The sequence below is a fragment of the Ctenocephalides felis genome, unplaced genomic scaffold (assembly GCF_003426905.1).
Source record: "Ctenocephalides felis isolate EL2017-DRISC unplaced genomic scaffold, ASM342690v1 CF-g0.4_SCAFFOLD_01886, whole genome shotgun sequence".
NCBI lineage: Eukaryota > Metazoa > Arthropoda > Insecta > Siphonaptera > Pulicidae > Ctenocephalides > Ctenocephalides felis.
In genome coordinates, this window is record NW_020538040.1 from 28,179,496 (window position 1) to 28,192,742 (window position 13,247).

Below are 13,247 nucleotides of genomic sequence, written 5' to 3' on the forward strand. Positions count from 1 at the left end.
TGTATCAGAACAAAACCAGCTTTCATGATGTGCAGTTTAAGGGTCGCAAACCAGGCGCACATTTCGCGCTAGTGGCCCGATATCAAGAGCAACATATCGGTACCCGAAAAGATCAAATATTTTATGTTTGTTGCCAAGATACTTCAGTGTTCTTTTTGTGTTTTTTGATAAATTGTAATTTTTCTGTTTGTTACTGTTTTATATTTGTTTATAAAGTTTTCAGTAAGAATTGCTCTTATATGCTTTAGGACCGATATGTTCAAACAAATTCAGCTATAATATATAAATTCTAAGTAGTGTATCGAAAGATTAGCCTAATTAATAATACCACATTTTAGGAAGAAACTAGTTGTATAAACTTCTATGAGAAATATACTATAAACTAGTAGCTGCAAGAAAGAGAAAAAAGTTAGAAATCTTCCAGCTATTCAAAATTAGATTACCACTTTAGACGGTTCTGAATATATTTGGATGAAAGTCAAATTTTTGAGAAAGTCAAACTTTGCACGGGATGATCGATTAATAAGAGTTAAGAATGGCACATGACAATGTTACTAATTAATATTATAATGTATTGTTCACTAAATATTTGTAGTAAGTTACTAAGTATTTGCAGTAATAAGTTAAGACAGAAGATTTATCCCAATAGATTATATTCAAACGAACAGGGTTATAAAAGTGTGTAGTTCCGGCAGTGTGTTTGTTGATTTATATTTCGATTTAATTGTATATTTATTACGATATTTTATTAATTGGTATACTCCTGCTATTATTGTATTACTACAAGAAATGATATGATTGTATTGCAAAGTTTAGGTTCAAATGATCTATTATTAAAATTCATTATTTTTCATATCAAACAGAGCCATTGTGCCTGACCCCTTCCTAGCTCTCTGAACATAAAAATCGAGAGATGAACGTCTATGTGAATATATTATATTCTCATATTGTCGAGTTCGGATTTCGATGCATGAAAATGTTATTTCAGGTTGAAAAAGCCTAGCAAAGGTCGCAAATATTGATATCGGATGTCTTGACAATGTTGTAGATATAACATTTATGCGTCATCTAAATAAGAAAGCCATAATTATTAATTAACTAATAGTAATTGGTCGTTTTGACAACGTTATACAATTAAATGCATCATGTCGAGAGAGAAGTCATAATTATTTGGTAAAACATTGAAAGTTTTTGGAAATTGTGACCTGGAATGAATTCCTGAAAGTTACGTGGGTCAAAAGAGGGATAATATTTTGTTTTCAAAGAAAAACTTATTGATCAAAAAAAATTTGAACCTCATTATCTCTGTGCTACATTTAAATATAGAAATTTGTCGACCTGCCGACAACTTATTGAAGCATATGCTCTTCTTTTCTGCGTCTGAGACTATGCGAAAACAATAGAGCAAGACCTTTCTCATCTTGTTAAATTTACATACAAACGCACGTGTGACGAACGGTCTGTGCTATAACTCACTTTCTTCCGCGTACTTGATGAAAAAACAAAATTAGTTAAATTTATGTACTCGTTACGACGAGGAAAGATTGAAGTGAAGACGGTTTACGGAATTGAACGCATCCGCTCGTTTTAAAACTATCTTTTGCTCCCATTTACTGTGATCAAATATAAATTACAGTAGAACCTCGATTATCCGGACCTCAGTTATACGGATTCGCGATTATCCGGACTACCAACCGCGATAGAGTTATACGTATGTACATACCTAGAATTCGAATTTTTGCACGAATTATGATGCAGTTTAGTATATGTATTTAATATAATTAAGGAAATATATGTGCATACATAAGAAAGTTTCAGTTCTTAGTAAACATTAATTTTTGTTGATATCTATGTATGTATTTGTTATTTTTGATAAATACACATCATCATTCTTCGTACATTGCATTATCCGGATTTTTGATTATCCGGATACCTATCAACAACAATTAGTCCGGTTAATCGAGGTTCTACTGTATTTGAAAAAATAATTACGTAGAAATATGTTTAAAATTATTTTGAATTCTTGCACGATTAATTATTAGAATATAATTGCAGAAGAAAAAAATAGATCAAAATAAATAATCAGATTCATTTTAGTTTTTTTTTTCTGATAAATATTCAGTATTAATTGCAATTTATATAAAATTTTAAAAATTCATGTAACTACTGAATTCTTAGAATTTCGCTTGTACTTTGATATGATTATTTTGCTATCAATAAAATCAAAATTTTCAGCACATAAAAATTATTTATTGTAAATGTCTTGATTATTTCAACAATAATATTTGAAACTTGGTAAAACATCAAACATCTTGGCAAACATTTTCAAAAATGATATTTTATTTTTCAAACAAATTAGTATCTAAATCTGATTGTGAGAATATTCAAACATTGATATAGATATAAATTCAAGAAAGAAAAGTTATGCTCTTTATCGCATCAAGATTTTAAAATGAAAATCAAAAAGATTCGTTATTGTTTAATTTCAAAATGCACATAGCATTAAGAAATCCTGACATGTAGAGTCGTGTGACTTGAAATTGATCATGGGTAGGTAGGTCTCTTCAGCAAATAATAGGGACCTAAATTTCAATCGACGTATATTAGTACACGGTAAATCAACTTTTGATATAATAAATATCAAATGCGTATTTATGCAAACAGTATATAGTTCATATAATAAATAGACCAGACAAAGAATTTGGGACAGTACATTCTAATTTCGTGTTTATCGCGGAGATTGTCGAGTACAATATGTCGTTTGGGAGTTCGAATACTTTTCCTTTTCCTTGACACCGATACACAAGATCTCCGATGATTCTTGGCTTAATCTTCAACAACTCGCAGTTTGGTTTCAGGACTTTCTACTTTCATTACGCGACAAATAAATAAAATAAATTTGGCTCATGTCACTACATGGCAAAAAAGCAAGTTAAAGGATACAAATACGTCCGTACATATACCACAAAGTACATAACGCTAAATGTAACACGCTATGTTATTTTCGTGAGAGCGCGCGCTGGCCCTTTGTAGCAGTACTTTCACTTTGGCAAAGGCGAGAAAGTCATAAGTCTTAGTTTCCCAAAGTTGTAACATACGTGAAGGAGTGAATTTAAAAACAGAACCTCCAATATTAAAAGCAGCCAAAGAAACTTGATTCGAATTGAAAAAGTAAATCTCTTATCCCATTAAAAGCTATTGAGGTATGTACATGAAAAATCCTAAATATTTCAAACTACATTTTATAATAAACTACAAAAACAATATATCAAACAATGTACAACGTACTAAAATATATCATTTTAAGAACCCATGATTGTGATGTGAACTCCACATATGTGGTTATGCGCACATATGTAGAGTGTTTTAATTTAAAAAAAAGTAATCTTACCTTTCGTTGGTGTTTTCGAGAAGTGCAGCAGTTGAAGCTCTCTGCAATCTCCGAGTGTGATGATTGCGCCCGTACATCGAATCAAAAGTATATACAATTTAATCTGAACTTAAAATAATCGCTCCCATTCTGAAATCAAAACAAAAATGTATTTTTATCTATCCGTGCTATTAAAAAAAGAAGAAAACAAATATAAATATATAATCAGTATAACCTTGTATCAATTTAGAATAAAATTCATTTCTCTACGAGTCTAATCCTGCACTAGATTTTCATTATTTTAGGTCATTGGATAGGATCTGGTAGATTTGGTTAATATATATAGAGACATTTGACAGGATTGTTAGAATTATAATTTAAAATTAAAACTAGAAACAGAATCAAAAATACGCTATTAAATTTCTCCAAACAGGCTGGCACATTTACCGAGAATTTAATAACACAAATTTCAGTAAAAATTTAAAATATTTGATGTAACACCATTATCAAAATCATTTATTCAAGACTAAGTATAGAGAAGTTATATAAAATAAATGTAGAGCATTCACCATTTTGATTTTGCGCTGATGCCTATTGTCGGTCGAACACATATCGAAATCTGATGTTGCAGAAAAAAAAACACACAGACACAAAGATTTGATCACTTTATAAGATTGTTTTCTATAAATCGCATTGAATGATTTGACAATTTCTCTCATAGATGAAGAAATATTTGAATGTATTTCAGCCATCCACTCAGTGCACTTTAAAATATTATAATGTATCACTTCCCAAGAGAAAAGTAGTCAGCAGAAGGTCTTATAAGGAAATAACGTGAATGAAACATTAAGCTTTAAACTATTTGATGTTATATAATAAAAACTTATCAGCGTTGCACTAATATAAACAAGTATTTATAAATGAAACATTTATACATTAACCAAATATATTCCCACCGAACATACAAGCAATTATCAACGAATGTTTAAAATTAACGACACTAAGAAATGCAAATGAAAACAATGCATACCAATTCGAAACATTTCAAATACCACCGTGCAATACTGAATCAAAAGCAAAACTTTATGACTAAATATAAATGTATGTCAGGTCGAAGATAAATTTGCACTAAAGCACCATCAAATCGCGTTTAAATCCGCAAATAATTCTTCATATTAAATAATTACATAAATAATAATTGAGGTCTTCTCAATGCAGGAAACATCCGGATTTTTGTTGAAAATACTAGTCATTTACAATCAATACACAAAAAAATCATTTATCATTGCAATAAAATTTGTAAAGAAAGGTTCACTATGTATTAGAGTCACTATTAATGAATAATACATAGATCAATTAAGATTTGAACTAGTGGTGCATGGCCTTATGGCAAATTACAGAAGCTTTAATATTTATTGAAAACTTCGAAGAAAAAATGAGATTTTTGAAAAAAATTGACTTCTTTGATAATTTAATCAGTTAGTTCTTCATTTTATCAACCAATTCAAGATGTTTTTTCGGACGCGTTCTCTCAAAAACTGAATTACAATTTTTAGAACTTTTTGTTCCATATCTTCGAAACGGTTGGACCTGACTCGGCCAAAAACTAATCAGCACGTTTCCTTGTCAATAGAAATCGAATGTTTTTTGAATCATTCAAATCGGTTGAACTGTCTTCCTGAAATCGTTGACAAAAATTTGTATCAGCACACACACACATAAATTTTTCGGTATATGCCAAAATGTTCAGAAACCTTTGAAACGTAAAGATTTATGAAAATAATTTAATCTATTATTTCAATGTTTCTAAAAACTGTTTTGCTCCATATCTTCGAAACGGTTGGACCTGACTCGGCCAAAAACTAATCAGCACGTTTCCTTGTCAATAGAAATCGAATGTTTTTTGAATCATTCAAATCGGTTGAACTGTCTTCCTGAAATCGTTGACAAAAATTTGTATCAGCACACACACACATAAATTTTTCGGTATATGCCAAAATGTTCAGAAACCTTTGAAACGTAAAGATATATAAAAATAATTATAGTCTATAATTTTAATGTTCCTAAAAACATTGCTAAATTTTTTTTCGAAAAAGTGGAACCTAAGTAGAAGCAAATTTAATAAAACAGAAGACCCAATTCTATTTACATATTTACAAGCTAAAATTACAACCCATTAAATATTACAATCATATTCGGTAAAATCATGAGGAGAAATTAAATGCAATAGGTGATATTATATTGTGTAGCCCTCATTCCTTCTCAAACGTCTGCGATCGTAATGTGATGGTTTCCGAAGGTCGCAGAGAGAAATCTTCTACCTTCTACCCTCCCTTCGTGTTGCGCGCGACCTCAGCCCTTACGGCAAAATAATCGGAACAAGGTCGAACCCAAGCAGTACTATGGCTATGGGCCGAAGCCCTTGACCGACCTTTGAGAATTACGTACCGTAATATCACTAAGTGTTCGGGTTTTGTTTAACAATTTTTCTATATGACAAACTGACAACAGTGACAAATTAAGAACATAATGTGATGGATGTTTTGAGAAGGAAAATATATAACTAACCTGTCTATTGAGATAGCAAAATTCAAGGAATTACAATACATATACAGGTCATGATTTTTCTAGCGAAAATTTCCAGATATTATTTATTGCTAGCAAGAATATTCTTAAATTTTCAATTATTTATAAAGCATGCGTAATATTAATATTTAGGTTTTGAAACATTTTATTTATTTATTTTGTGTATTTTGTGCTATTTATTCTATTGAGCAAATCATAGAGATTTAAAAAAAATTAGCCTTCATTATTAAACATAGCACTGGTAGTACTTCATGTTGATTTTAATTTAATTTTTCATTATTTAAAATATCCAAAATTGCTTCGCTATCTTCTGTTAATTGATATCGTAAGGGCAGAATTGTATGTATTCATCTTTACTTTTACATCGCATAAGATCGTTTTAGTTTTAACGTATTAAAAATATTGTCCAAAGATTAGTAAAAGATGCAAAGATATTATATATTTCTTGAATGATATTGAAAAAACTAGATTATAAATTTCATATCCAAATCTCGTTTTGGCGCCCTCTAAGGCGTGCGCCCGCATTTTTCGCATGCATAGGTAAGCAATTTTACTATATTTTTCTTACAAATTAATTATTCTCTTGATAATATAAAAAAGAAATAAAAATTAAAAATGTTTAAAGTTTTAATTCTAGAAACTAATACAGTGAAGGGTCTTAAAATATTGGCATTTGACCGTATCCATGATTTTAGCTCTCCAAATAATCTGGGCAAAAAATATATGTATATTATTAATCTAGAATAGTGTCGCAATCGTATAAATTACGACCTCGTTAAAGAAATGTTTTATCACAAAATGGCGTTCTTTTGGATAAAAAAAAGTTTTAAACTTTTTTTAAAATCCTCGATTTTTTTTAAATAGTAAGAATCGGGATTATGGAATGACCGTAGTTCATACTGCAAAGAAGTGTATAAAGAAGATTGTAAAAAATTCAAGTAAAGTTTCGCGGAGGAAGAAAACAAAGATTATTTTGCTGAAACAACGGTATTCTACGAAAATTTAAAAAAATCCTATAGTACACATTCTTGAATAATTAATTGAACTTTGAAAATATTAAAAGAAGAACAAAATCGATTTTTTCAACATTTTAGACCAGAATACCCCAATCCAATTTTGCGACACAACACCTTCAACGCACCCAAAGAAATGATCGAATCGACACGTATAAGAACGCAAGCTTAGTATTTGCAGCAATTTAACTAAAATTCGACTTCTGATATAAAAAAGCACATCATCCTGATTGCCAAATGAAAAATCATCGGCACAAAATGTCATTGTTCAGCAGAGCGTGTGCACATGGAGTCGTGTTATGTAGGTAATCAGGTCTACTCTACTCGTACAATGCTACAGATAATGTCTGACATCAATAAGATGAGGAGGTCTCTCCGAGTATTATCCGTGTGCGTTGCATTGTTGTGGTTAATAGGGTCAGTTTTATTAACAAACACACAAATACTAATGGCAAATGAGTTGTAATATCGACAGCGAACAGATCAATAATATATATATATACATATATATATTATATATATATATATATATATATATAATATATATATATATATATATATATATATATATATAAAGCATAATTAACAATTGTGCCAAAGAATCACAAACATTTGCATTGAATAATAAACTTGTTATAATGATGGTCGTAATGGTTAATAAATATATCACTTTTTCTGGTGCATTGATTGCGTTCAGAGCAACATTAATCATGCGTGATAACCTAGCAGTAGGAATTAGATATAATTTAATGAACAACGGTTGAAAATTGAAAGTCTTATTATAAACAATAAATATTTTTAAAATTAGTTTATAAACTAGCTGTAAGTGGAATTCTGTCTTGAGGCATTTATGGCATCGTGCCTTAAGGCAAATTGCTGGAACTTCCCGTACCGAAATGTTCGAGGAATACTGAATGTTTTCAAATAGATTATTATAAATATTGTAACATTGTCTAATATTTATGAGAATTATATAAACTGAATTGCAGAGTTGAAAATATTTGTAAAGTATATTAGAACTATAGCCAGAATTAAAAATAAAATCTGAAATATTTTTGATAAAAATAAAAAAAAAAAAAAAAAAAAAAAAAAAAAAAAAAAATTGAACAAAATTTTTTTTTCCAAAATCAATTATTTTGTTAAGACAAGCAGAAAGTTCTTTGAATCATTTAAATCGGACGCTTAGTTCTCTCAAAAACTGCCATTTTTTACATATTTAGCTCCATATCTTCGAAATGGCTGGGCCTGCCTTTGCCAAAAACTAATAAGCACTTCTCCCAATCATTACTAATTGAATGCTTTTAGATCATTCAAATCAGATACTCCGTTCTCTCAAAAATTCGATTTCTATTTTCTGCACTCTTTGCTCCGTATCTCCGAAACGGCTGGACCTGCCTTTGCCAAAAACTAATCAGCTCTTTTCCCTATCAATAGGAATCGAATGTTTTTTGAACCATTCAAATCGGTTGATCCGTGCGCCCTAAAACGTGACTGGAAATTTGTATCCATACATACATACACACACACACACACACACACACACACACACACACACACACATCCATTTTTTCTGAGGTATGCCAAAACGTTCAAAAACCTTCAAAACGTCGAGAAATGTTAAAATTTTCAATTCCGATTTTCGGCCCATTACAATAACTTACCCTACGGGAAGTTAATAAGTGATCTAGTCATCCATGGCATCGTACCTTAAGGCAAATTGCTATAACATCCCGTACCGCAATTTAATTTTTTTAAAACTTTAAAAAAATTATATTTTTGAAAGTTTTGAAAAAAAAATCGAGTTTTTACAAAATTTTGAAAATTTTGACAATTAAGTCGGTTGATCCATACTTTCGAAAATATCGAAATATGTGAACTTTAAATATTATAAAATTGGTATGGAACTCATAGAAATGAAAGCAAACAGCGAACTTTTTATTGAAATCTCTATAAAATTTCTGATAATTTGATGCGCATATGTCTTCTAATTATCAATTTTGACACCAAATCGGATCCTATTTAACTTTTTTTCTGGATCTCCGAAACCGTTGGACTTGTCGCCCCAAAAATTTGGTCAGATCTTCATTCCATCAATACAAGTAAAATGCCATTAAAATCATTCAAATAGGACGCTCCGTTCTCTCAAAAACTAAATTGCCAATTTTTTTACATTTTGCGCCGTATCTTCGAAAAAGCTGGACATGCTTTTGCCAAAAACTAATCAGCACGTCTTTCCTCAATAGGTATCGAATAGTCGACACAATAGGCACTCCAAATAGTTTTGTAAAAAAATTTGTATCCACACATTCATACATACGTACATACAAACCAACACACATCAATTTATTCTAAGGTATGCCAAAATATTCAGAATCCTTTGAAACGTAAAGGTACATAAAACTTATTCAAATTGCAGATTTATACATTCATGATTTGATTACGAAGGGTTTAAATTTAAAATTATTATCCAAGTATCTTATTTGTAACTTTTACATTTTTTGAACAAAGCAAAGCGCATAATTTATATACAAACATACATATATATATACATATACATATACATATATATATATATATATATATATATATATATATATATCTTGAACCAAGAATCGAAATTGTTTTATTTCTCTTTAGTGTCGTCCTTTTCTATAGCCCTAAAATACTAAAATTGCTGTTTATTTCACATATTCAAAATGCAATACCGATTGAGGTTGTAAGACAAAAATGAGTTTTAGAAATGAGTATACATGCTTAATATTTTCATAATGTGTATCAAGTTACGCATGTGTGTGCGTACGATAATTTCGAGCAATGATGTTAAACGAGAATTTCTCAAGTTAACAAAATGAACTCAAAATTAAGTGTTGACAAATGAAATTAATGAAGAGAGATCGCGGCGTACGTTTTAAAAAATATACAAAAGACCCGGCGCCGATTGAAGAAATCAGAGCAAGTGAAGATAATTGAAAGTAGATCGCACAAGACGGGCGCGCTCTCCAAGAGGAGAAAGAAAGGTGAAAGGTACCGGAATATTGGTGGCGGTATAGCTTTTCTTCTTTGCACACGCTGGATTTTTACTTCGTTATTTCAAAAATCATGTAAAATTAAGAACGGCAGTGTCATTTCAATGTTGAAATACAGTGATTATCAAAAAGCCAATTTAAAAGGATCTCGATAATCCCATCATGTAGATGCGATGATAATTTGGTGTCATAATAACTGCAATATTTCTTGGTCATATAAACTGTTTTTGTAACTTATTTCAGTTTTATCAGATTTTCTTTCATACATTTGAATAGAGGTGGATATAAATCTCTTATTCTGCTAATTACATAAGTCCGCATTGGTGTACGACATGTTTTACAAGAAATTTTTCACCAATTAACACAAATCTAAAATCAAAATCTTAAACACTGTAAATATGTTCGCACATTACCCAGGAGCAATAGGGAGGAAATATTTTTGCAAATTACTGCTGAATTCTACAAGAAACTCAATAAAGATGAAAGAGCATTTGAAGAATTTCGTTGCACAAATCATTTAAAGGGGTTGTTTTCTTTTTTTGTTACAAAAAATGCAATTTGTTTTTGTTTTTCTCGAAATGTATTTATCAAAGAGACATGCGTTTTTTTTTAAACAAAAATTACAAAATCATAGAATATTAAGAAAATTTATTATTTTTTTTGTCGCCGTCATTTGTTAATCAGGGGGCGCCAAAGTGGGCATTGCAAAATCGATCTCTTTTGCGGTGCCACAGATAAATCTGTTGCGCATCGCCTGAAACAAAAAAAACGAAACTACGTTGAAGAAGAAGTTTGAATCCAGACCCCCTACCAAAATGAAAGAAAAAAAGCAAGAAGGAAAAAAATGGCAGCTATTTAAAAAAAAGTGTCAAAAAGGGCCTTTTTTTGGGACGAAAAGCTTCGCAAAATTTTTTTGCGTAATGTTATGAAGTTGTTTATATGAGGTAGGAGGACTAGGTATTGCAGTGGTGAACAAATTAAAAAAAAATGCAAGTCGATCCGACTTGTAGTTTTTTTTTTTTAATTTGTGGCACCGCATTGAAAAAAGTCAATTTGAGAAAAACGTATTTAAAGTTTTTAATATAATGTACTAAATACACCATTTAATTTAATGTACTAATACACCATGGTGTTCAAAGATAATGCTGACACATTAAAAAGGTCATGTGCATGAGGTATTATAATGAAAAAGAGAGCAGCTGGCATACAATAGCTCCGGAGCGATGCAAAAAACGGTTTCAGAGAATCATACATATAGAGATATATATATCTCTAACTTCGTCAAAAAAATAGATATTGAAATGATTTTTTTTTAAATAATTGTAAGGTTTTTAGCTTTCATAATATCAAAAAATCTCAAAATCAAAAAAAAAAAAAAAAAAAATCGAACAACCCCCTTAATGAGCTAACCCCCCTTAATAATGCGAATAACATCAAGCATTACGAAATTAAGGAACTAGTAATGTTTGAACGGACGGGTTTTTAATAATTGTAATTGAACAAACGCTTATTGTTAATTCTTAAGTGACAAATTTGTGACAGAACAAATCATTCCAAATTTCAGTGAAAATAAAAACGATTGCAACTATAATTTTACATCCTCGCTGTAAAAATTTCATGAAACTTTTTCGACTATTGGCTCAAAGTTATAACTAATTTACTTCCAACAATAATATGTAACAGAAGAGTCCTAGCACGATAACAATAATACGAGTTAACCAATTGCCCCAGAACTTCTTTCTAAATAAATAATGCTGCATCATCCGTAAAAACATGAATGCGGAGAAGTCGGGCTCATTGATCGCAGGCCACTATGAGCGCTCTCTCTGTTTTTACTGTGCTTTCGAAATGTAGATGTTATATGGAATTGCATCCCAAACAAATTAAATAGAGAATAAATAGAGAACAAAATTATTTTAGAATTTACGATGAGTTTGCTTGTAATTTGAAACAGTAATGTCAGCACAACTCGCTTTTTACCTTTATAACTTTTTATACATATATCAAATAAATATATGTAGGAGAACTATAAGTATTCAAACTTTCTAGAATTTATAATCTTAAGACAAATAATTGATTTTTTTTACATTGATTACCCAAAATTCTGATTTTTATATGGAACTATACGACTTTGGAAAACACTGCGTATATATGTAAATGAAAGTGGGATGCTGGGCTGCGCTCACAGGCGTGCGCCAACGATGACATTTGGATTTGATCCAATTCGCGTTAACGTTACACATCAAAAACATTTAATTTCAACCATAGTCGCTAGTTAAAACGATTACCAGATTATAGTAATCAGAAATGACACATACAATAAGTAAGTGTTATGCAGAAGTGACAACTTCAAAGATTTTATTACTGTGAATGCACAAATATTTCTGTATTACGTTTTGATAGCATAAGATGATACGCATTTTTAAACTGCTTTTTGCGAATTACAGTAACTCTACCGGAAAACAGCATAATACAAAAAATCTCTTTTCACATCATAATTTCGATAGTTAATTATAAATGTAGTCACACAAAACCATTTAACCAAATAGTAGTGAGTGCTCTGGCCGAAGGCAGGTCCTTAAGGGGGTATTCTATTGTAGAGGCATCTTTTAGATCATTTTTTAATCATCGTAAAATAGGAAATTTATTATTATTATTATTTTTATAATTAGTAGAGAAAGTAAAAAAATTAATGATTTTAAAAATTAGCGTTTAAAATGAGCGGTCTCAAAAAATTGACACCGTACCGTGCCCACGATTGCAACCCTCCTAGTAGTCCGAAAAAAAAGATTATTGATAATTATACTAATAATTAGTAATGAAAAAGGCAGTTTTGAAAAAAAACTGCGTTTAAAGTTTTGCAAAAGGAAGGAAATAGAAGAGAATTATCATATTCTAACTTCTGTATCTCCGAAAATAATTTAAATTTTAGAAAAATCCTTTCGTACATATATTCTTGAATATTTGAGCTTTAAAGCTATGCAAAAATCAACGATCAACGAACAATAAAACGATTTTTAGAATTTTTACACTAGAATACCCCCTGAAGTTGAGCTAAAGCATTACGAAAAGCGTGAAAGAAATTTTCTTGCCATTTATTTTGCTGTTTTGAATTGAAAACATGATTTTAATTTAAAATTTCAAAAAAGCATTGTTATTGTTGTTAAATAAGCATCAGGATGAAACGAGGCAAAAAGGACACTGAACCAAAAATAGTGAACAGGAAATATATATATATATATATATATATAT

The 13,247-nt window shown here is 30.2% G+C and overlaps 1 protein-coding gene across 2 annotated transcripts in view; it reads right to left on the bottom strand.

Moving 5' to 3' along the window:
• LOC113377118 (speckle-type POZ protein) overlaps window positions 1-3,520 on the bottom strand; it is a 56,199-nt gene extending 52,679 nt beyond the window's left edge. For both annotated transcript variants that reach the window (XM_026617324.1, XM_026617323.1), the window contains exon 1: window positions 3,392-3,520. In XM_026617324.1, coding sequence (XP_026473109.1) covers window positions 3,392-3,468 — 77 coding nt within the window. In that variant the 5' untranslated portion in view covers window positions 3,469-3,520. The remainder of the gene's footprint in view (window positions 1-3,391) is intronic.
• Between the last annotated feature and the right edge of the window lie 9,727 nt (window positions 3,521-13,247).